This window comes from Coloeus monedula, assembly GCF_965178545.1.
Source record: "Coloeus monedula genome assembly, chromosome: 2".
Classification (NCBI taxonomy): domain Eukaryota; kingdom Metazoa; phylum Chordata; class Aves; order Passeriformes; family Corvidae; genus Coloeus; species Coloeus monedula.
The window spans coordinates 79,914,617-79,940,986 of record NC_138782.1 but is presented as its reverse complement, the minus strand read 5'-3'; the positions used below and the strand labels follow the sequence as shown (position 1 = coordinate 79,940,986).

At 38.8% G+C, this 26,370-nt stretch overlaps 1 protein-coding gene across 1 annotated transcript; it reads left to right on the top strand.

Annotated features, from left to right (window-relative positions):
* Positions 1–2,588: 2,588 nt before the first annotated feature.
* On the top strand, positions 2,589–24,947 carry FHL5 (four and a half LIM domains 5). Its single transcript, XM_082302818.1, has 6 exons — positions 2,589–3,242; positions 15,335–15,516; positions 17,674–17,848; positions 20,056–20,225; positions 23,340–23,526; positions 24,728–24,947. Exons 2-6 carry the CDS (start codon positions 15,358–15,360, stop codon positions 24,877–24,879), a joined length of 843 nt encoding a protein of 280 aa, XP_082158944.1. The 5' UTR covers positions 2,589–3,242; positions 15,335–15,357; the 3' UTR covers positions 24,880–24,947.
* Positions 24,948–26,370: the final 1,423 nt, after the last annotated feature.

The window sequence follows — 26,370 nt, the reverse complement described above, 5'->3', positions numbered from 1 at the left end:
AATTCCTTGAAGTAGATAGAGTGGAAGCACTGCAGTTCAGAGATATCTTCTGGCTACTAACAGAATTCAAGGAGATGTGGTTGGAAAAACTCTCCCAGGTATTTTTTGTTGATTTGGAAATTCAGTCTTTGGTTTATGATACAGAAGTTTATCTTTCAAAAGAGAAAGAAAAGGAATTTTGCTAATTGACAGGTTTTTTCCTCTCCCTAGGAGGAATGCATGTGGGAGGAAGTGTAATCCTGTCTTACAAATCAGAGGTGCAGTTCACAAATCAAAAATGCCCTTTGGAATATCTAGGGAAATGAAAGGCACTACAAAGTATACAAATGAACACTTTTACTCTGGTTTCAAGTGTTAATTGTTAACCTCTCATGGCCTTCACTTACAGTGTCTAAACACCCCCATTCTATTTAGACTCATAAACTGACCTGTATAGATGCATGTATGTATCTATACACGAGCACTGACAAATGTTCTTTTCATAACCTTGTTTGCTGCTGCTCTCAGATGGGAATGGGTGCATTAGCCATAGGTAGAGTAATACCTGTCTCAGCAACAGCCTTGCCTTCCCTTCATTTTAAGTGGCAAAAGATGACTTTTGTAGTTGGTTATTTGCAGATCTGCTGGAAATAAGCAAATTGTTGCTCTGTTAGAACTTTGAACTCTTGTTTCACAGCTGCTTAGAAAAATTTGGTACAGGTTTCTAAATAATATCACTGGGTTTTGTTGTCTGCATGAATCCAAGAGCTTGTTCAGATAAAACTACAGTAGTTCTGTTCTCTCTGTAGGCTCACAAGTAAGGCTACTCAAGCAGGGGTTTGTTCCTTGAATGTTTTTCCTAGTAAGTAACAGTAGGCCAAGAAAATGGAAAATTCTACAAATCTGGGTAGATTGGGGTTTCTTGTTTAAGAGGAAGTTTAGTACCCTTGGAGATGACAGAAGAGTGACTGTAGTGGGTCAGACTGAAGGTCAGTGTAGCCGAGTATTGTGTCTCCAGCAGAGGCCAAAAGTGGACACTTAGAGAGGAATATAAGAACAAGGCATGTAGTATTTCTCCTTTGAGTGCTTTCTGAGCCTCCAAATCCATGCTGCCCAAACTTTTTGAACAACAATTATACTTTATTATAGATACTCTCCGCTAGCCCAAATAAAATATTCAGTAAATGCCAAATGTATTTTGTCAGGAAAACAAGTTCTTTCTTTAGGAATTGCTAAGGAGTGCCATCTCTGAGGTTTTGTTTTTAAAAAAATGAATATTCTAAATTGGAAAGAGTAACTTGAGTAGTTTAAAGAGAACCACCATTTGCTTGATGAATTTCCCAAACCCTCAACATGAAGAGGAAGGTAGGTCAAGACAGGTCATATCGGGGGACAGCTAAAATAAAGCTTCCTGCTTTATGTTTCAGGAAGTTCTGGAAGAAATGCGAGAGCTGCAAGATAAATCATCAAACTGATTGTCTGAAGAAACAACAGAACTTTTGTTGACCTCCTCATTTGTACTTAATTTGTACTTGTTGGGAAAAACCCTGATTCTGTTTTATATGTTTCTCTGGGCCTGTCTTCTGCTGATGCAGAATTATCCCTGTCTACTGTTGAGACAAATTTGAGTCTTTGAAGCATAAGGAAAGTGATGTGCTGTAGGACGTGTCTGAACTTCTCATCCTTCATGGAAAGACCATATTGTATTAGAAGTATTTCTAAGTGTCCTTAGCTCTTTCAACAGATCTGCTTGGGAAATACTTCTGTCTTGATCTGATTTATGAACTTGAAAATGTACTTGGTTAAGAACTATGCTATCAGTTTTTTCTTTCTGGAAGTAAAGACAAGAGAAAACTATTCCCCATTCTCATTCTAGACTCAAATTCACACCTAACTCATACTCTCTCCTCAATCTGCTAAAATCACAGGCTTGAAATGAAAGGTGCTTGGTATAAATAAAGCTTATAACACAAATAAAAATAGGAGGGAAAAGATCAATCTTGTTTAAGTAATGATTAAGTGTCTGGAGAAGTTTTACAAGACCACAAGCAGAGATAATCAGTTCTTGGCAATAGTAGTCAGAGAATCTGTCTTAACTGTGAGACGCTATCTAGACACAGATAACCTCCAGCACATGTCCAGATTTGGCAATTTTACCAAAGTACTCAGATAACGTAATACATATTTAAACCATTCAGACATTTCCTTCTTTCGTCTATCTGTGATACAAAACAGCTCCCACCCACGTGATGTTATAGACCTAGTGATTCAGATCTATTGGCTCTTGGTTGTGGAAAAATCTGCCTGGAGGTCAGTCGTGGTTCATACCACAAGCAGCCATCCTTTCTCCACTCTGCCTAACTGCAGTCTGCTTTTTAAAATGAACACAAAATCCTTACTTTCAGCTGCATTTGATTAAGGGTCTGCATAGAGTCTTATGCAAAGTGTAAGGACTTCTGAATGTGTTGTGCATACAGGAGCCTGTCTGTGAAAGCTGGCCCCAGCTGGGTCCAAGCAGAAGGTAGAGGTGGCTGTGTTTCAAAGGCCGGAACAGGGAAATACTGAGAGAGACCCTAGAGGAGTCCATTGCTGCCACTCTGATGATGGTAATCCTGTGAGAACACCTTCCCACCTGCTAAGAGCAGCAAATTGTCACAGCCCAGAAACTGCTTAAGAAGCATCAGAACTTCTGCTGTATCCCTGAACATCTTTCATTAAACTGGAGGAGGTTTTTCCCTGCCCTCCCATTTCCTGTACACAATAATCAGACTTTTAGTAGTTGCAATTCTTCTTTTTCTTTTCTGATCTACAAGCCCAAATGAGGTCTTTTGAATTCATTATGCATGAACCAGTATGTATCTGAGGATGAAAAGTGTTCCATCTTACTTTCTTTTTTACTTTGCACTGAACAGTTTTGTTTTTTAACAGAAATGCCTTTTTCCTTTTGAAAACTCTCAGAAATATGTTCCTTTAACAACCTCCTACATTGTATGTATTTGCAATTTGTAAACACAGTATGTCAAAGAATGATTTGATTCAGTGGTGAGGCAGCCAGATATTTGCATGTCATGAGGTCTAAGGGAAACAAACTGACCCTCAGCCTTCCCTGATCCAGGCAGATTCTGATGGGACCCTCAAATAGCTCTGGCAAAGTGTTCTGTTTCTTTTAGACTTCATGACTGCTTGTTTCTGTGAAGACGCATAATTATTTCTTCCTTTATTTTGCTGCACAAGTTACCAAGAGAAGCAGCTTAAAACCAAATGTGAGTATTGAGGCTCTTTTCTGTTATTCCTTTATCTGATAATCTTTAAACGTGTTCGTATAGAAGGTACTTAATTTAATATTTTGAGCAAGTATGCAGGAAGTTTTTCCTCACACAAAACTGCTAAGTAAATTAGATGCAGAATTCCAAATATATAATACTTTTATAATTTTTTGTTCCTAAAGAGATACCACACTTAATAATTTAAAATATTTTTTTATTCATTCTTTTCTTTTCATTGAATTGGCTCACCTACTAATTTGCAGAAAGATTGTTTGAGGTTTCGTTTGTAAAGAGATAAGGATGAGTTTTGTTTACTCCAAAGAACCATCCAACAAAATATGCATATGCTGTTTCCCATGACATTTTTATCTCCTAGCAAGCTTTCATAGCTATTTGCTTTTGCAAGAAGAATTTCTAGATAGTACCTTTTCTGTAAAGTCACTTGTTTGTAGCATAAGTAATTTTAACAGCTAATGTGGATTGTTCTTGATTTTGGAAGTAAAACCAGTTTCCAAGCTGATTTTTATGAAAAGTCAAAATATTGCTGTAAACAACAAATATCATCTCCAGATTCTCCGTCCATAAGACACTTTGTGTTATCTTTCAGCTATCATATTTTTAGGATCATAATTTTGTTTAGAATTTACATTTAGAAATCAAGTTTCAGATGCCTTTTTTTAATTTGTGTTAATTTTTTTCTTCTCTTTGTGCAACAACTTGTTATTTCTACAGTAACAGAAGAAACTGTCGTGTATTTATTACATTAACATTATATCAGATTGCTGATGTAATTTCCCCATGTAATTTTACTGCAGGATCAGGAGTCACTTTGACTCAAAGGTGTTTCATTGGTAGAAACTTGAGATGATACTAACTAACTTGCAGGGTAAGAGAAAAATGAATTCACAAGCTGCTTGAAATAGATTCTGATGTATGGTGTCTCCAAGTTATTTGCAAGCAGTCATAATTTATAAAGCACATATTTTTTGGCTGACATGGTAAGACATATGTTCCGTCGGTTCTGTACCAGTAATCCCAGCTTTCTTCATTTATTTTCCCTACTGGAGTTTTATTTCTTGAAAGAGCAGTTAAAAACTTTTAGTATTGCCTAACCATGGGCAGACAGAAAGAAATATTTTAACCAGCATGCTTCCAACCATCAAGCCCAAAATCAGAGGGTGAAATTCCAAACCTGTTGGAAGGAGCAGCCCTCCTGCCGACTCAAGCTCTAGGTGCCATCAAGGCTTTTAGATTGCCTGGGGAGTAAATCTGAGCTGAGTTTTTCTGCACACTTCCCTGCCAATTTAGTATAAAATGATGCTCATAAATTAATCATTTCTAGTTCAACTGCTCTATTAAAATCTCTAGAGCCCTAAGTTTGGGAGTTGGTGCAGTGAAATGCTGCTGGTGCTCCACTTGGGCTTCTGGGAACGGGGCATGTAGCTCTTATGAGAAAGGAGGCTGTGAGCTCCTTGTTTCATACATTTGTGTTTTCCTGTAAAATGGCAGAGGGATCAAATAAGGACAGTTTTGTGGAAATATGCAAACATGACTCCAAGAAAACAAGTTAATAAAACCCCATGACATAAAATTCTGTAGCAGAGATAAAGTGAAGGACAAGATTTGCAAAGGGAAGCTATGCTGCCTTAGTTCCTTCATAATGATGGCTAAATTTAATTTCTGCTAGATCACCCTGGAGAGGAATTTATATCTGTTCTTTAGCAAAAAAAGTGCCTTGCTCATTAGCCTGAGCAGGTTTAGGTTAATTTCTCTGAGTATTCCCATTCTCTGTTGCCATGTGGTACAATCGTCCTTTATTGTTCCCCTTTCTTAGACTAAGAGTTTTCTTTGATTCTACTTCATCCATGCTAGTATGCTACTTTTCTTCCCAGCTATGGCTGCCTTTGAATCTGAATTTGTTCAAGGTCCATGTAAAAGGACTGGTTAATTCTTACACAGCACAGTGTGGGTAATGGATCTGAACGGGCTGTCCTAGCTGGTTGCTGCCCTCACACTTAAGAGGCTTTATCAGTCAGAAAAATACTAATCTTCCTGTAATGTATCTTTGTACATAGGTAGCAGAATTGATAGCAAGAATGCCCAAGTGCTAGAGCATGGTGTAGTTGTTGACAGAACATTTTGCTTAAGAATATTCATCATAACTTCTGAGTCATAAAGGACAATTGCAAAGTAAGCAACTGGAACATTTTATTACTTTGGCTAAATTTGGAAGTGCTTTCTACCTCTAGCACTGGGAGTTGACCAGTTGGCAACGTTGGTACAGTGCTTTTAACAAGCCTGGGCCAGTGCTGTGGATACAGCCTGATGAGAAGACCCATCGAATGGACCTTGAGGAAGTCAATTACTTTCCTTTGACAAGTATTGATTTTTTCTGTTGACAAGTATCTCACAAATGTGTTTTAGGATTACTTTATTACTGTTGTTAGAAAAGCACTCTGGAACCTTTGAAAGGAAGGCTGTAAAATACCTCAGAGATTTAGGTTTTCATTCTATCTATCAGAAGCCCGTAATAGTATTAGGCTTAAACATGCTTATTGAGCTCAGTCTTGCTCAAGAGAGCTCTTCAAGTTTCAAATTCAGCCATATCATGATTCATTTGTGTATTAAAACATGCAAAACTGTGGCATAATTAGATTTCTAAAAGTCTAATTTGCGTGGGGAAAAGTGTTTAGAGTAAAAACTATTTCATGCTGGTCTTCTAATTGTCAATGTTTAGTTTGATGCTTCAAAATTGAAGAGCATTGAGAAATATTTCAAATTAAAAGCTCAAAACAGTTTGGGTTTCTTGGATTTTTTAAAATACAGTAGCAGAATTCTTAATTTGTTTAATTACTTGCTTGGACTTTTTACTGAAAACTTTTAATAAACTTTACATAAATTAGCAAGAAAGCCTTGGATTGTATTTGTTCCTTGGTGCAGTTTCTGCTGCTGTGTTCCACTCTCCCCCTCCTTAGACCAACCTTTTTCATCACAGCTGGTCAGAGTTATGGTCTCTGAGCACCATCCTCTACCAAAACCAGTCAGTTCCATTCTAGGTTTGCAAAGATGGTTGTTGCTACAATATTCACATCATCACTTGAATAAATCCACGTCACCAGACTTTACTGGTATCAGTGGACTCATTGTTCCACAATATCCTTGAGTTAAATTACATGTTCCTAAAATGTTCTTAAATGTTAGAAAGGAATTTCTTCATTCTTACCAAATTTCATCCAGCATTCTAAGATTTAGTGATGAGTTTTATTTTTCTGAATCAAATACTGACTGTCTTGGGTGTTCAGATAAACTTCAGCCTTAATTTTTCATCAATCAGAAAAGGTCAACCCTACACTGGAACCAATTTTCAGATATTGTATATTTATAATCATAGAAATAAATTCATTCGCAAAGTCATAGTGCCAAAAAAAAAAAAAAAAAGAAAGAGACTTTTTCGTATCACAGCATTACAAAAATCCCAGAAGGGCAGTTACTGAAGGGTCAGTAACCTCACATCGCAATAAAGAAAGACAGAATACCGTGGTCTGCTAATTTTAAATCATGACCACTTTTAGACTATTTTAAATAGAAAGAAAATGTTTAATGTGTGGTGCAGAGACTTTCGGGCTTAAGGGAAATGTTAGGATACCCAGTCACATAATTATTCCACAGATTTCATCTCCCAAGTAGGCAGAACAGCTAATGTAAGAGTCATGAAGACTTCAAGTAGGTGGCAGATGTCACTGGCAGGAACCCAGGGCTGAATTTCTGTTAGGACTGGTCAATGTTGCTGCCACAGGATGTGAGGATTCAAGTTAAAACTGAGTCAATGCCATGTTATCCCCTATCTTGTTTGACAGCACATTATCTACTCAACTGCTCAAGACTCAAGAGGTCTTTAATTAACATTTTTTGCCTGCTTAATGGATGAAGCACAAAGCCACATATTTAAAGAAAACAGCAAAAAAAGGAAAACCACCAGCATTTTTTTTCTATATTTGTCCTAGTGACACTGTTATTTTTCCTCCCTGGTAAAGGACAAAGAGCCAAAGACCTCCACTCCCTGCTCTTTCTATCAACCCCACTGCTAAAAGGGTTCTCTTAAAAAGGTTCACTGCCTTCAAAATTCCTTTCATGAGATCTCTTCTAAAACTGTTTTCACACTGTGAGTTCATATAGCCTTTGGCTGGGCTAGAACAGTATGTGCTGGATAACTATCAACAGTGAATATGGGACATGATATTAAAGAATGTGTATATCTGAATGTTTGGGGGTTTTTTTCTCCAGCCCAAAAGCCAGCAGCCTGTCCTTAATGCACCTACATAGTTAAACTAATAAGGTTTTCCTGTCCACAATCTGTTTAAAGCACCCAGGGCAGAAAATAAAAGCAAGAAAACCCCTGCTGTAATTCCATAGCATTGGTGATATGCATACACGGCCGAATTGTACTGTTTTGTAACTGCAGCCTTGGTGCAGATGCTGGGACTTCATAAGCAAATTGTGCGTAGCACTCCCCAATAGGTAAGAGCACACCAACCCTAAAATCCAGAATTAAACCCTAATCCAGAAAATATTAAATCACCTAATTTGACATCCTTGAATTGAGAGCAATTATTCACCTACATGAATTTGAATACAGATACCAGTGTTCTAAGTGATCTGTTCTAAGAGAAGACATAGCAGGTGGCCAGGTAACACTTAGAGGGAAGCAGAAGGAAGTCAAATAAATCTGTTGAAGAATACCCACAGTATATTTTCATGTTGCTTTTTTTGTTGTGAGCTCTCCTAGAAACCTTTCTAAATGCCACCTGTCTCAGTTATATCATATAACCAGTTAAGTACTGTAAAAATGATAGAATACTAAGAGTGAAACTTCTTTCAGATTTTCTTCACCAGATTAGATGCTTCATGGTCTGTCTACCTAGCAGATGCAATATATGAATATGTATGTTAATATGCTTCTGTTGTTATAATTGTATCTCTGTGTTCCAAAAACAGTGCAACTGCAGAGGATCATTAATGCTAAATACCATACCCATACCTACTGTGTTAATTGTAATCAAAAATCCAGAGTCCATCGGTAGAGATCAAGCTGTTTCTAGCTCTGCTCAATGTTTCTGCTGACTCCTTCTCTCCTTGTTGCCCAGAGAACTTGTGGATGTTCCATCCCTGAAAGTGCTTAAGGCCAGGCTGGATGGGGCTCTGAGCAGCCTGCTCTAGTGGGAGGTGTCCCTGTCCGTGGCAGGGGGGTTGGAAGTAGATGATCTTTAAGGTCCTGTCCAACCCAAACCATTCCAACCCAAACCATACTTGATCCTGCCTCTTGGAATTGCCCACCTTGAAATCTGTTTTCCCTTGGGAAGGATTGGAGACTGACACAGCAGTGGTTACTCCAAAGATCTCACATATAAGGCAAAGACATTTGCAGTGCTACATTTGCAGTGGGCAGCATTTCTTAGACTGTACAGCAGTGGCTTTACAAACAATGATTCCTGTTGGTGCAATGAGCAGCCCTGGACCTGTCTGCAGAGCCACATCATCCCTGTTTTCAGACATGAGCTTGATAAGAAGGTGGCAGTCAAGCCTGATGGAGCACTGCAAGCGGCAAAACTGGCCCACAGAACAGTTGGCCTACAAATCAAAATACCTGGGAACAATGATAATTGAAGTAGGGATCTTACATACAGGTACTACTGACAGTAGCCTTTGCTTTTATTAAGCTGTAATGCCATCTGACTCATCACAACCTCTTAACAAGGCTGAGATAGAAAATTTTAGGTTTGGTTCATTTTGATAAGGTGTCATACTTTTATTAAAAGAGTGCTGTGGTTCCGTTTATATTTTTCCTCAGAAAACTAGGTCAGGTTGGCATAGCACAGCTGGAGAGAAGAGGAAAAGCCACTGCAGCAGATGCTTTATTATCACTTGGGGGATTTACGTTTGGGTTTGAGGGGAGCAAGTTTGTTTTTTTTTTAAAATAGGGTAATGAAAATTCTTTCCAATTTTAGCTTGTTGCTAACAATGCTGCTGCTGATGATCTTTTTTTTTTTTGCTCATTTTGTTTCTTAAAGCAGTTCTAATTAGGTCACAGGCTTTAAAATAACCCATCTAGAAAAAGTTGTGCTGTACAGTCACTTGTAGTTTTTTGGGTTTTTTTAAAAAAGGATTGTAATTCATGTGATGCACTCATTCTCACACAACAGAGTACTCTTCATCCACCTTGCTGTTCCTGAAATAAAATGTAAGGATAGGGAAATCTCGTCTCTACAGCTGAAGCATCTGCAAAAACAAGAAATTGCATATTTTTTCATTAAAACCTTAAAGATTACAGTCAGCATCAGCATTCCCTATTGAAGTTCTGTTACTTCCTGTTAGTGGCAAGATGGTTTGTTTCATGACCTGTTAGCACTTCACTCACAGGTATCATTTCTTATTGCTGCTGTTTTTCCCGGGAAAGCTTTCAGTCCCAAAGGCAGGCTTGTGTCACTTTCAGGGAGGTGTGTTCCTGCCCAGTGGTGTCAGTGAATGGCTGAGATGCTACTGTTTCCTTGGGGGACTTCTTCCCGGCTGTGCAGGCATTTTGTGCAGATGCTGTTCTAGCAGAGATGGTTCCAAAGCATCCTCTGATGCTGCTCCCTACTAGCATCTGAAGGGGCCTACTGGGAAGCTGAAGAGGGACTCTTCATCATGTACTGTAGTGATAGGACAAGGAGTAATGGGTACAAACTGAAAGATGGGAAATTCATGTCAGACATTAGGAAGAAATTCCTGACTGTGAGGGTGGTGAGGTACTGGAATAGGTTGAAGAGAGAAATTATGGATGGCCCATGTCTGGAAGTTTTCACAGCCAGATTGGATGGGGCATTGAACAACCTGGTCTAGTGGGACATGCCCCTGCCCATGGCATTGGAGTTGGAACCAGATGATCTTTAAGGTCCCTTCCAACCCTTAGAATTCTATGACTCTATGATTTGCACAATAGGGATGAACTCACTGGTGGAAGTGTCAGATCAGGACTTCAGTGCATGTCTTCATTTGTAACTTCCATTTTCTGTTTATTTAAATGCTTTTTGAAGTATCATTCATGATTCCTTAATCATGGATTGTAGATGAGTGTGGAGGCAGGAAAGTGGACTGGACAAAATAGGTGTAAAGAATAATGGAGAAGACTTTGCATTCACTGCTGTGACTGTGATCAGTTCTCATCTTGACTAGTTCACCCCAGATATTTAATGTTTCTTTTTCTCTTCCAATTGTATTGAAGAACCTAATTGCTTATATACTTTTAAAAATCACACTTTTATATTATCTTTGAAAGTATCTTTCAAATTCTGTGCTCCAAAGTTATGGATAGCAAAGCTCTAGAGCACACCTTCAGCTTCAAGAATGTGAACATTTCAGCTGACAGCAATTGCATTACTCACATGTTTAGACTAAGTGCATGTCCAGCTTTGATGGGGTCTCACAACAAGGCATCTACAGGAGACCTGTGTTGTTGTTATGAGAATGGCCCCACTCCTGTTCTAACGCCCATAAGAGAATACTGAGGTTTTCTGGAGACTTTTACCCTCCCTCTTTTGTCTTTCAGCAGTGATAAACTTTTCTGTGGTCCATCAAAGAATCACCTTGCAACTCCCCTTGCTGAACCTCATGAGCCCCCTCTCACCCCACTTCTCCAGTTCCAGTGAGGTCCCTCTGGATAACAGCACACCCATGTGGTGTATCATCCTCTCCTGCTGGTGTGGTGTCATCTGCCAGTTTGCTGTGGGTGCCACTCTGACCCATCTAACTCACCAGTCAATTTCAGTATTCTTCATCATATGAGCCTTTTGTAACAGATGCAATCCTCAAACCTGTTTTATGGTTCAGTTTGGGAAGTACAACTAAGAATACTGACAGGATTTTACATTAAAAGTTACAAAAATGCACAGCTGAATTATTTCATCACTTCATTTTATTCCATACATTTGACAGTAGTCAGAAAGGAATGAGCTCCATAATGACACAGGAGGAAACTCTGGCTCTACCAGACTATGTGAAAACTTGTAAAAAATGTGGGTAAGAATTATTTAAAAAAAAGAAAAAAAGGGAAGAATTTAGATGACTACACCATTTGAATTTGCATGGTGTAAACAAAGCAGACAGTAATACCGATTAAGGAAAAAATTACAGAATTCCTGAGATGCTTTCTCCCCTAGTTAAGCCACAACTCTTGTCCTTTTTGCTTGTAGTCATGGGGTGTGTGAACACAGTACAATTCAGTATGAATTACCAGATCAACCTCTAAAATACCTGCTTTGCCATGACACCTCAACAGTATGACTTGTGTACCATGGAGCAGGATAGTCGGATTGTTACAGCTGTATCCCAGTTGGCATCCGTCCTGGCTGCTGAAAGGAGAATTTCATCAGTGAGAGCTCTGCATTCACTCAGGTGCTTCCAGGACCTGATGCTGTGTTGCTGCACTGTGCCACAGAGATTAGACAGTTCAAAGTTAACATCTGTGTCTTCTTTTCTGTAGGTACTTGGTTTGACTTGGTCTGTAATATATACCCCTAGTTCCTATTGCTTCTCTAGCCATTTTTAAAAAAGCAAACAGAACCCTTAATATATGTAAATGCATGAGACAAAAATAGAAATAGGGAAAATGAAGTCAGCAAATTCATGCAAATATGCCAAATCACATTAGAAGGTAAAAACATATACTTACTTGAAAATGAACAAGAGGCTAGGGAAGCTTGCAGGGGTGTCCTACTCGTAATAGATCAAATTGTTTTTCTTATCCTTCAGTGTTGTTCCAAGGAACTTTTTTCCCACCATTTTTCTTTCTTTATGTCTCTCTGAGAAAGAGCCTTGTTCCAATAACTGTATGTTCTTAAAGAAAAAGATTATGAAGTTCAAAGGCAGGTATGTTTAGATTGGGAAATAGTCCATTAGAATTGCCATGAAGTGAAAGACAGAATATTTTTACCTGTATGCACATATCTGCATCCGTATGTATATATTAATTCCTTTTTGAGTAGTATGAATGTTTCTGGGCTTTTTATTCTTATATTATGTGAGGGAGATTAACATATATTTATAGAAAACATCAAGATAAATAATTTAGATATATTAACCTTGTGGCTGTGCTTTTTAGCTCCAGAGAGAAAACAAGTCCATGAAATTGCTGCATTCTCAAATCTGACCCCAGGGACTCCAGTTACAATATTCTCACATCCTTGGCAACATCTCTCTGCACCTCCTTGGAATATTCTTAACACTACAAATGATACCACGTATCCCTGCCTACTAGGTACATAAAAATCAACAGTATTTAGCTTCCAATTTAAAATGTTCCAATTTAAATAGTAAAATCTTCTTTTCCCAAGGAATGGCAGTCTTCCCCTGTGCCTAGGACTCAAGTTAGCAGTTGGAATGCTCAAGTCAGCGTTTCATTCCATGAGAGTGAATAACACCAGATCTCCAGAGATTTCTTAACTGACCTTCAAAACACAAAGTCTCGCTTCCAGCAAACTTAAAGTAAACATATTTCTCTAGAGATTAGGATCAAAGCACAAGAAAAACATTCTACTTAACTGTGTGGTGCTCGTACCAGTACTTATTTATTGGAGCAAGGATAAGTGGGGATGGGAGAGATGAGATTCACCTTTTTTGTTGCATTTTCTAATTGTAAAAGTAGTTCTCAAAGGTTACCAAGACCTTTGCCTAAAGATTTGCAAAAATCTTCATTATTTTGCATACCATTGCTGCTTCATTCCCAAATATGGTCCTTAATGATGATTCATGGTCAAACTCTGAAGAATTTCTGAAGAAAACCCTTGGGCAACTTGAGCATTTTACTTGAGGAGCAGCCCAAAGACACCCTCAGGCTTTGACTCTGTTCTTGGGGCCGCTTTTTTAAAGTTCTCAAGCAACAACTCTCATCTGTAGAACAGGATTAATAGCACTTCACTCCCATACCCATATAGGGCTTCAGGAGTATAATTACGTTGCGAATTCAGAAGTTCTGAACTATTACAGTAGTGAGTCTTGTTTGTGCACACAACCTGGGCTTCCTGGAACAGACTGACTTCCTAGGGAAAAAAAAGCAATAATCAAGAGAACCACATTGTAAAGAAAATTCTTGGTATGCAGAGTTTTTGATAAACTAAAAACTTGATTGACATTCATTAGAACGAAAAATCAGAGATGTTTCTACTGGTATAGGAAACTATTTGTTGGTGAGCTTTGTGCAACAAAAAAGCACTGTAAGTAACAAAACTCTTCATGCATGCCCTGTTTGGATTTTGCTGTTGCCACTTTTAGGCTGAGATGAAACTCTTTCAGGAAGCAGGAGTACTGATCCAGCAAGGAGGAGATTAGAAAGGTGGTTCACTCAGGGTTATCCTTCGAGGCAGTTCACACCTTTAATTCCCACTGAAAAAAAAGAAAAGAAAATTCCTCTGAAAGCCAGTTTCACGCCTGTCCTGTGACCTTGAATATAGAGCACAGTTAACCACAAACACTCCTTGATTGTGTCCTTAGACACCAGTTTTTACTTCTTCCCTGATATAGAACAAAATGCGCAAAACTTAACCTTGACTTTGGTCGTGACTGTGATTGTGCAGTAAATGCACTGAGCTCTGCCTGGTTTTTATATGTCATGTTCTGTAAATGTGCAAGCTGATGGATGTAATTTTCTCATATAAGTGGGTTTATTTGTTACACGTTCAAATCTCTGTTAGATCTTAAGGAAATGGAAGTCCAGGCTTAAGCCCTGTTATATTAATTTTCCAAGGATATCACATAAAACTCATCATGGGTAAGCACTCCCTCGAATCTTGTCATCTGTATGCACTTCCTTACTCTCAGGCACTGCATTGGTTAAGATAAACTAATTTGCCCTGTTATCCAAAGTGAAAAAATTTCAGCTGCCCAAAGTCACTGACATGTAAATATTTTAGGAGACCTTCCCCGGTTGTTTTCAACTCCTCTGAGTTCAATGAAGAGTGCAATCCAATGAGTCCAGCAGATGTTTTTGGGGTTGCTTCACTGCGAACTTTCTGGTTTCTGCTTCCTTCATTTCCAAGAATCAAGACCCAGTTTTAGCAAAGTGGTGATGATCCAATCAGCAACAAGAAGACTGAAATGAGTCTTCATCTCCAAAATCCTTAAAACATTCAGTATTGCAGATCTATAAGCAGCTGAGGTTTGGATGCTTGTCCAAGCGTCTTTAGCCTGAAAAACTGAAGGATGGGAAATTCATACAACTGGCTCTCAATAGATTTGTGGTATTTCCTGCACTTGTCTGGCACGGAAATATAAACTATCTCACATTATTTTGGTACTGCCAACATGGAATCCGGCAATAAAGAAATATGTGAGAATAAACAATCTTTTCCAATAACAACAAGGGAAACTTTCTTTGAGTTATGATTTTGTTTGACTTATGATTTTGTTTATTTTTCTTTATACTTTACTCTTTTGCTATCCAGGGGTATTTGTGTGACTTTACGTTGCCACCAAATATTAGCACCACAGTTGGGATAATGTAAAAACCAGTCATATATCCTGGAGTCCCTTGTCTTCCTTCTGTTTGTTCAGGTAGATGTGGGGGTATTTTGAAAAGAAAGGAAAAAGCAGAAAGACAGGAGTATCAAGAGAAAGCCAGGAACATGCCATAAAGTGCCTGCCTCTTCTCTTTGGCCTTTTAACTCTGCAGTTGGTTTCATTTTTGAATTATTGCTTCTATCTCCATTACGTTATTTCTGGGTGATCCATGTCTCAGAATCCAGTACATAATGCTCATAATGCCAGCAGTTGTGCATAGAGAATGTGAAGATGGCCTCATTTTCAGGTGTCTGACCTGAAACGGTGTTAGAATGAGCTGAAGCAGCCCTCTTGCTCCCCATCATGTAGGTAATACAGTACTCAGTATATGTTGTTAAAGGCCACCCTTTTATTGTAGAACAACCCAGCATTGAGAAATCCAGGGCACTGCAAATGACCAGGAAATGCCTGTCTAACTTTCACAGGTAATGCAGCATTACTTATTATTTGAGCAAGCAAATGGTCATGCACTGAATTACCTGATTTTTCCATCTTTGCAGATCACCTGGAGGGCCCCAGCAGGATGACCAGCAGTCACACAGACTGTCATTTCTGCCTTCAGTCTCTCCGTGGCAGGAAATATGCACTAAGAGAAGAAAATGCTTACTGTGTTCCATGTTATGACAGCCTGTATGCCAACCCCTGCGAAGAGTGCAAGCAACCCATTGAGTGTAACTCCAAGGTAAAGATACAGCTTGCACTTTTTGTTCTTTGTTAAATTATACACAAATCCAATTTCTTTAATGGCAGATTCCATATCCACCCCTCTGTGTATCCCTGTATTGCTGAAGAGACCTAAGCACGGCTGTTGTACATCCACACATACAGCAGAGTGAAACAGTGCTATTTTCCTGGAATAGGAAAGCTCTGGGACCAAAGAGGAGGGAATCTGCACATGCATATACCCCAAGCATACAGCAAGGCTGTGGTGTGTGGACATCAGCTAGGCTCCATCCTTCACCTCCAGTCACTCACTGGCTGTAGAGGCTGCACAATGTTGGAGGGGTGATAGGGTGGCTGGTGTAATTCAGTGTATCAGGTTGGATGACACCTTGGAATTTCTGAGAGATGTTCATCGAAAAATAACACACAGATGTCAAGCTGAGAAGACAACATGTTTATAATTTGCATATTCTCTCTTTTGGAAATAAAGTATTTTTTAATTCCTACTTAATGCCATGCTTACCTTGCTCATCTCAGAGATGGCATATTAATGGCAGTTTTTCTGACCTTGTCTTTCCTTTCACCTCTCCATTTTTTACAATATTAATTAATAATTCAAATTCCTCTGTGGTCTGACAGAGTTGCTAATACCCCATACTTCAATTTAGAGCACATACACTTGACTTTGAATTTTAAGTTCAGTTGAAACCCATCAAAAAGCATTTGTTTTGCCAAGCTCAGTGTGCAGTGCTCACCTTCTCCCCATGCTCTCTTTGCCTATGTTCCTTAGAAATAAAAGGACAGGAAGTTATTAAAATAAACCTCTTGGAAGGCTTCCCCAGCCCAGCACTTCAAAGCACATTGTCTGAGTACAGGAATCATCCAAGGAAAACACTGATTTGGATGAAGACACTCCTCAAACTCTCATTAGCATTATACTCACAGCAACATTGAACATGTACCACCAGTCAGATTCACCAGGAGAACAAATGCTTTGAGTTCACTTCATTTCACTTTTAAAATCAAAAATTAAATAAGTGACAGGATTACCATTGTTGAAGATTGTAAACAAAAAGCCATGTCTTTGGACTGAGTGGAAGGAAGAAATGGGAGAAAAAAGCAGAGGTGATAAGAAAGGAGTGCACCCAGATAGACACATCTAGAAAAGTGGCACACAGAGATCTACAGCTGATTGCCTCACCTCTGCCAGGGGCTAGAGCTTGGTTTTCTTCCTCTCCACCTCACCCAATCTTTGCTTCAGGCTGCTGTGGGCTGACAGCCTGGTTCCTGCAAGGTTCAGAATGCCAACCAATGGAAATTAAAATGGTAAGTGCTCAGCAGCTCTCAAAATGAAGCATGGTATTTCTTTCTTTTTTAGCACTTTAAAAGGTGGAGACTTGATAAAGGAGAACAATGCAATTTGATTTGTGCCCTTTTGTGCTTCTTATAAAAGAGACCTGGAAGGCTCTGGTTGATTTTTTAAGGTGGGACGGTTTTTTGGAGGTGCATTTTTCCCTTGCTTTTTTAACTGTGGAAAAATTAAATCTGCTCTTTGGTCATTTTTGAATTCTTAGCCAGGATCTCATACACATACTGTTAGTTCTTTCATCCGCTAAGCCCGCTGAGTCTTAAACAAACATTATTTCTACCAAGTTTTCGGGGGGATTTATATCAGATGTAAACAAAAGCAATTATTTTTTTCATCTTCCTAATAATCATTTTGTCCTCAATGAGATTTTAATTGCTTGTTTTCTGCAATAACTTAGCATTATGTCATGCCAGCTGGAAGAAGTAGTAACATTGAAAATACATAAGGTTCACTTCAAATTCTATAGAGTAAGGGCTTCCTCTACAGTGGTCTGCGTACATTAAAAACATTGATCCCTTCTTTCCTCTCGAAAGACAACTGTAATATATGACATGATTCTTCCAATGAAAACATACCTCTATGTTACATAAGGAAGGCCCACTGTATTTGCCAAAACACCTCCTAAAGGCCTCTGGAAGAGATCTACACAACAGTGTGACACTGAGTGCCTACACCTTTCCTGAGCACACCTCTGGTTGGACCCACCACTGCAATGCTCTCCATTTTTCATTTTGATTCTCGAAGGACCTGAAGGATTAAAACACCGTAAAGAAATGTTTACATTAACATGATCCTTCTTTCTTCAAGGATCTGGCCTACAAAGGCCGCCACTGGCATGAGGGGTGCTTCAGGTGTGCCAAGTGCAATCGCTCACTTGTGGAGAAACCATTTGCTGCCAAGGATGAGGTCTTGCTGTGTACTGAATGCTACTCTGATGAGTATTCATCCAAGTGTTTTCACTGCCAGAAGACCATTATGCCAGGTAAGACAACAGGGATCCTTTGGTGAAAAATGGAACTACATTTTTAATTATGACCAGCTCCTAGAATAACCAAGCTACAAGGTCCTTGACTTTCAGAACATCTTTGAGGTGACTACTCTTTGCTAGTGTGTAGCACTCTCCCAGCAGTAAGGAGAGGGCAGGCACACTTCTGATCTATCATCACTGACAGGTCTTATGAATCCTTATAAAAATATTAAGAGTTCAATGCATGGTAAAGTGTGTTCATGTGACGTCCTTGATTCTGTTGCAGTTCTTAGGAAGCATATCCCGCTGTGAGCATAGGTAGACAAACTGAGCTATTGTGAACAGGAGTGCCAGATTAGACAAGTCATCTGCATGACTTCCACACTGACCAGACCCAGTGCTTGTGTTCTTTATAGTATTGCTTTCACTCAGAAATATTTCTTATTTAAATTTACAAAACATGACAATTTGCCTTCAAATCATTAGCAGCATTTTTACTAAAATGAATAAAAGTCCATTTTACAATATTTTCCATGTTTACAATAGGTTTACCTCCTGCCTTTAGCAACCTTTATAATTCTGCTCTTTCCACTAAACTGCTTCTCAGCTGTTCAGGACATGCTCTAGACTTTTCATTGCCACCACATCAGTGAAGCTCATACAGCAGAGTGATTACCCAAAAGCTGCCTCTTCATAGCCACAGCACCACTTGTGGCAAAAGGAAGCTGCTTGCTTAGGAAAGTAGGTCCCTAACTTTTGGAACAGAGAATATCAGTAAATTCGGCAGTAACATTGGAATTTATTTTTCAGTATATCTTAATGCCAAACAGTAAGGTCCAGGCTGTGCAAAATTATTGTCTTACTATTGATACTAGATTACTCATGTTGCATTCAACCTGTAATGATTTGTATTTTTACAGTTTGTTTCCTTTTCATTACAAGTAAAATCTGCATTAGTGGAAAAAAATATTGTAAAAATATAGTTGTGTCCATTTTAAGGATTATAAACTGCTTAAAAGTTGTCAGATAGGCACACCTTACCAGATGTGATCAAGAAAGTACCAGAATACACTCAGGTTTGCATTATTACCTTCTGGTGTATATCCATGCTGCATGTTTTGTGACAGAGTCTAAATCCTTGCAGCAAGTGCCTGAAGGTGTGAGAAACAGTGCAACAGTGGCATGGGAATGCCAGCCAGTCTCTGTATCATTAACTTCCTTCTCATCAGCTTGCTAGCTCTGTGTTGACAAGACCCAGTTGTGAAAGACATTGAAGTTAGCCTTCTGATCACTGGGAAGAAGCTGCAAACTTTTCGTGTCTGAATACAGCCAGTAGTTTCTCCACTGGCCCCACAGTTCAGGAAACAGGTACAGTGGGATTAATCAGTTGTAGCAGCCACCCTCTTCTTCATGTGGAAAGGATGGTAAAGCACCTTGCACCTCTCTGTGCAGTCTGATGCTACCTACAGGTAGGAAGTTATGATGGAGATCCACTGGAAAAATTGTTCTCAGACATATGTGCATATCTTAGACTTTTGCTTTTACATCAAGATAGAACACCTGTACACAGAGATAAAAGCTCTGAAACTCCTCTGACAAACATTTAACTGAGAAACTTTCTGTCCTTGTGCTGTATCAAAAGCATCTAGTTAAACATGATAAAAAGAATTGTTGATCTAGGTCAGAAATAATGAGCTATAAGAGAAAGGCAGTGTAATGTGCTGTATCACAGAAAAAACATTTAGAAAGTTGCCAATTAAAGCTGATTAAGATAAATAATGCATTTATAAGTGAATGGGGCCTTAATTTAAGGAAGACAGAAGACAGAACAATAATAAATGTACTAAACCTCCAACAAATTAATCTCTAATTTATAAAAGTGCTGTGTACCTGAACATTATCACTGAGTTGGCTGGCTGGAGAGAAACTGAGCAACTGGAGCATAATCACAAAGAAGAAACTCGAAAAGATTCATATAAGAACAGACTCTAAAAATCACAGCTTAGGCAATTCAGCACATCTTTTGCCAGATGGTTATATGGCACTGAATGTGTTCTTGAAATTTCAAGTGCATCCTTAGAAGCTCTATTAAATTGAAGATAAGTGTTTTCTTGGGTAATCCAATACTGAGATAGAAGGTTCAAAACAAGAGCATTCCCAGCATTTAAAACTTATATTACAACGCCATATCTGAGGGGATTGTTCACTTTGGTTTTTTTCAGGTTCACGTAAAATGGAATTTAAGGGAAGTTCCTGGCATGAATCCTGTTTCGTTTGCCAGTATTGTCAACAACCATTGGGAACAAAACCATTAATCACCAAAGACAATGAGAATTACTGTGTGCCCTGTTTTGAGAAGCAATTTGCTCACCATTGCTATGCTTGCAAAAAGGTAATTAAACATACAATGCAAAAATTGCCCTAATGAGACAATATTGCTCATGAGGGAAAGGCCTGGATCATGTGAAATGTCTGCCAGAGTAAGAGCAGAGTCTTCCTTTTGACATTAGGCGCTGAAAGCAAACTGGAACAGTGTTTGCTGTCCACTCTCGTTAATATTAATCTAAGACTGATTATATCTGAAATACACTTATTTACCAAAACAAGTGCTTTGGGCTTCTTTAGTTATTGATTGTGGTTTTTAGCAAAGGTTAAATGGAAAGTTATGTAAAACCCTTCTTTCCTGAAAATCTCTGATTCTGCCTTGGTAGACACGGCTCTTTTTCCATAATTTTTCAGATACATTCATATGCATAATTAGCCGCCTAAACTGAGCAAATAATCCACAATCTTGGCTAATTTTTCTTGAAATGTATCAGGCACTTGGTATATTAATTAACATTCAATTGTGATAACACTAGTCAAGAGTCCCACTGCTTCAATACATGACTGTACCAGAAAGCTTGGTTTGATTTCTTTTTTCCCCCAAGTACAGATAAATCAGTTCTTCCGTCCCTCAATTTCTCATGTTCTAAAATTGCCTCTGGTTGATGAAAATGCACAAAGCATCATACTATTCTAGTGTGATACTGTACTCTAGGGAAATGTTTTAAGCTGTTTTTTATGGCAGAATTTTACTTTTTGTTTAATACCTGCATCATTCTGAAAGGAGTTTTTTTTTGTCTCTTCATCAAATAACTTATAATCTTCTGTAGTTATTTAATGTTTACCTGTAAACCTCTACCTCTAGCAAAAAGTTTTAATATAAGGAAAATATGTTGCCTATTTTGTTCTTCAGTAGTTAAACTTTAGAAAGTACTTTTATATATTCCCATGTCTCTACATCTAGCCTTTTATTTGTATTAAATGAGCACATGGCAATTATAGTAATTATGCTCAATGGTTATTAGAGGCTGTAGTGGTTTGGTTCAAAATATCCATTACTTACTTATTTCCCTTTTGTGAAATAAGAATTAGGAGAAAGCAAAGCAGGCACAAAACTTAAAAGAATATAAAGAAGTTTATTAACAGACCTAGAAGAAAAAAAGTCAGACTAAACGTTCAGAACATTTTACCTCCCCCCACCTTTCTCCCTTCTCCCACTGACAGTGTAAAAAGACAACCCTTGAGATGTTCAGTCAGTTTACCACTTCCGTAATAACTTTTTTTCAGTTCACTTAGGGAGAGGAGTCTCTCTTGCTCATGCTATGGAGACATCTCCACAAGAAGTTCTCTCATGGCTTCAATGTCACAGTGAGACAGCCGCCTGGGTTGGTTCTCTGCTCTCATCATGTGAGAGTCCTTTCCCCCGACCTACAGCTTTCCCCACAACTGCTTTCGGGGGTCCAATCTTGAGCTACTGGGGTACCATTTTAAGGATGCGCTCTTCAGAAGCAAAGGTTCTCTTCACCTATCTCTGGGAGCATCTTCATCTCTAGGAATACAGGCCCTCCTCCTCCCCTGGGAGTAAGAGTCCTCATCACTTTCATCTCTAGGAACAGAGGTCTTCTCCTTCCCTGGGAGCAAGGGTCCTCATCAAATTACAGCTGCTGTCATTTGCTTATTTCAGCACAAGTACTTTTGCTCCCAATTACAGCTACAGTCATTTGCTTATTTCAGCACAGATACTTTGCCAGGCAGCGGGGCAGCGGCCCCAGACGAGGCGGGGAGGCTGCGGATGGAACAGGGCTGCGCCATGGCCGACCCGGCCGGGTTGAGCAAGGCCTGGCCCTGCTGGGCCGCCTGCAGGCCCCCCCCAGTTACCTGTCCAAAATCTGGAAGGCAAGGGGGCTTTCCCAGGCTCTGTTAGTTCTTAAATGTGGATCACAGAGGTGTGTCAAGCTTCTTAAGGGGCTTAAAAAGTTGCCAATATTCAAACTAGCCAGTTGATAGGTTCTGTCAGGTCATAGAGGAAGCTGTAAGCACCTCTTTGCAAGAGAATCACTTCCGTGGCTGATGGAGCCCTCTTTACTAAAAACCCAGACTATACTAAACCATGACAGAGGCATTGATGTTAGCAGCACCTACATTAAATAATCAGGATTTGCTTCTTAAAAATTCTAGGAATGCAGAGTCCCTCTATATTATAGCTAAAACCCTTATATTTCTGAAACTTGCATCAATTCCCATACATGAGAATTGAGCCCAAAGTGATTAAATTGGCAAACTGAATCTTGAGTTTTGTGCCAGCAATTTTTAGATTTTAATGAAAAAGCAAACATAACTACAAAGTAGTCCAAAACCGGAAAGTTACAGGGATCAGGAATTATTTAAATCTCTTTATTGCTTGACACGACCCGGTACTATTCTTTATTTTCCTGAAACTGTATTCCCTGGGGAAATTTGATGATACCACTATTTTTACTTAAGTTTGTCCAACTTTTTCTCCTGCTGTTCTGACAGCATTAGTTCATTCATTCATTCATTCATTCATTCCCTGTCATGTGAAACCAGCTCTCTACCACACGTAAGAGAGCCATAGAAAAACTGGAAATTTCCCTTTTCAGAAATAACCAATGCAGAGCTGTGAGTGTATTGCTGGCAAGGAGAAGTTGATGACACTGATAAATAGGATTTTTTTTCTTCTTCGGACCATGTAGATCTCCTTTCTGTTTTACTTCTGTTTCTTTACTGCCTTTCTTCCTATTTAAAATACTGTTGCTGTTGAGAGACAGCAAAATACTGGTTGGAGATTAACTTTTATCTCAACATCAGCTCTCTCACTCACTGCTTATCATTGAGAATTTCTCTTCTGAGAGCATGCCTGATTCTAAACATTTATCTACCATATAATACAAAAATTTCATTAAAAGATAACATGTTTATTACAAATTATGAGGTTTTACTGTGATAGAAAATTGAGAATAACAAACCAGCAGCATGTTGGACCCAGCTCCAGGTAGTTAAATGGATAATCCAGATGAAAAAAAGTTGATGTGACCACACTCTCTTCTCTTGTGCACATGGGAAGAGAGAAAGCAAGTGGAAGTACTTATGAAGGATTGGACAATCCTTCGTGATTCACACCTTTGTTCTTTTGCTCTGTCCTTGTTTGTCAATACATTAGGTTATAACTTCTGGAGGAGTGATCTACCATGACCAGTCTTGGCACAAAGAGTGCTTTGTGTGTGCTGGGTGTAAAACCCAGCTGTCTGGACAAAGATTCATTTCCAAAGATGACTATCCATACTGTGTAGACTGTTTCAGCAGATTTTATGCTAAGAAGTGTGCTACTTGCAAGAAACCTATTACAGGTGAGTCTCATCTTCTAGAGAAGGCCAGACAGCAATGAATCATCATTCTCCTCTCAGAGAAGATTTTCACTTTAGAAAAAAACTTTTCAAATACTCCAATGAAAGACTTAAGGACTTAACTACCAGAGAGACTCTCTGTGTGTCACTTGTCCTGTATGTTGCTAGACCATACTGATCATACATGCTCCTAACGGATGAGGAGTTGTTTTATGTGCCCAAAGGAGTTCCTCCATTGTTGGATTTAGACCTTTCTGTAGTAAAATTCCTCCTTAAGAATATAAAAAATGGCATTTTTTTGTTCTTCCCATGACAGTAAACACAAGTCCCTCTGTGATATCGTCAAGTTTTTTTAAATGCAAATGTGATCAAACTGAACATAGATTAACTGCCTGCTGGTAAGGCACACCTGTCAAATTAAAAAGCTTGCCAAATGCAACATAGCTCTATTGAATGCATCCTTGTATACTTATATGTGACTTCTAATTAGACATGTATGTCACTGATCTATGATAGTTGAAGTTTTCTGAGAGCATTTGTTGGTGTTCTGCATTTTAATCCTATTATGTGTGGAGTCAACTGTTGAAAAGTACTGCCTGATTCTTACAGGTCCATGCTGCATATATCAGTGGACAAAGAAATTGATGAATACCCAATCACATGCGCATGATTTAAAAAAAAACAAACTACAAAACAACAAAAAAACAACACCAAAACTATCCAAATCCCCCCAAACCTCAAGATTTTATTTCAGATTCTTCTGGTAGGAATCCCATGATCTAGTAATTTCCAAAAGAATCCATTTGAAGAAACTTAGGTGGAAATTATTAAATTTCATTCTGTGTTGTATAGAAACTATATGTTCCAACATATTGCAAACAAATATCATGACAGTTTCTTGGGAAGATCAGTAAACCTGAATGGACATTCTGATAAACCCACTGTGTTCAGATCTCAATGGGATATGCGAGCAAGCGTCTGGTGTCTTTGCTTGAAATATTTCTCACTGCATTAATTTTAAAGTTATTTTTCAATTCAGCCAACAAAGAATATCTCCGAATCCAAATATGGATTTTTGTTCATTTGTTTGTTTGCTGTATGAACAATGACCTGATCACACACCAAAAAGTCATCTGTTGCATTACTGAACAATGTCCAGAAATACCAGATTCAGATCTTCTTTTTTTTTCACACTCTCTTTCAGCTCTCGGAGGTGCCAAATACATCTCATTTGAGGAACGTCAGTGGCATGGGGAATGCTTTAACTGTGCAAAATGTTTTGTCTCCCTGGTGGGCCAGGAATTCCTCACTCGGCAGGATGACATCCTTTGCTATGAATGTGGCTCTGCTTCATAGTTTCGAGGAAAGCTGTGCAGCTGCTTTATTCTCACTCTGTAACTGTGTAGTTCACTGCTCTGCTGTAAGAAAACCATATAAAAGATATTACAATTTTTTAGTCATTCAAGTAACTTTCCTTCAGCAGTTTAACTCTGTCATAGTTCTCAGCTGCTTATAAGCAAAAATTAAACAACCACCCCATTCTGGTTAATAAAATGATGCAGAAAAGGTTTGTTTATATTTTAAGTCTAACTCCAAAATGTTTTCCTTGTAACACACTGCACTCTGCAGTTAGAAGCTTAAAAATTCATCTTTTGTCATCTCTGAACCAAGGAGGATTGTGAAAAGTCTGTTTGGCATATGAATAATGATGAGGCATTAGCACTGATTCACAGAGGCAGACCTTGGCATGGAAAGCTGTGCACAAGCATTTTTCTATTGGATCATAACATTCAAGAACACCTTGTAAATATTATATTCTTCCATACTTCGGGCAAAAAAAAGATGCTGAAAAAACAGGTAGAAATTGTGAGTAGGAAGTGCTTTCACACTGAGGAGCACAGAGACAGAGAGCCCCATTCCAAGGGCCAATTAAAGGGAAAAAGGTCACTTTCCTCTCCTTACTGGGATTGCTACCCAAAGAAGTCATCCAAAATACTATGGCACAGGTTCTTTCCCAAAACTGGCTAACTGTACTTAATTTTTTAGGTATAGCTGCTGTAGAACATAAATAAACCCATATTTTCAGCTACCGCAACACGTAAGGATTGCCCAAGATTGAATAGTGCTGATATACATTTTCCCATAACTAATATGCCTTAAGACTGTTTCCATTGTCTTTGCTATACCTTCAAATACAGGCCTAAAATATATTTTTTAATATTTGATGCAAGAGCCAACTCATACTGGTCCCTTTAACCTTGTACTTTCCTCCATTGAAAACCGCTTTGCCAGCAATCGAAGCCCTGTTAAGGGCCTCACCTGCTTGGTCTTTGATTCACAGATCATCCCTCTGCTTGTAAATTCCTGCTTGTGGACTGTAGGCTGTAAACTCACCAGAACCAATTCCTGATTCATTTCACCATTAGCCACACGGGTTTTTTAACAGTATGTCAAGAATTAGTAATGTTGTCATTGCAATCTAGGCAGCTTTTGCTTGCAGTACAAGCTCTTAGTTTCTAGGTAGCCGGAATTTATATCTGCTTGCTGACCTCCAGCACCTATATGTCTACTATTAAAGGTCATCTAGAGCTGAGTTACAAACATCTATCTTCTTCCTTCTTGCACACTGTGTCTTACAGTGGCCTGGTTCATGTACTGGGCCATTGCGGATGGAGCAGTGATGTTAGGAATGGCAGGTTCTGCTCTGTTCAACAGAGTTTGAGTCCTCATCTTGCATGTCTTTAAGTCATTCTTTAGACTCTGACCTTGAGTGCATAGAGTTATTTGGCTGACTTGAGTAGCCTTTATTCATACTGAAGACAGCCATTGCTTTAGGCAGGAAAGCAA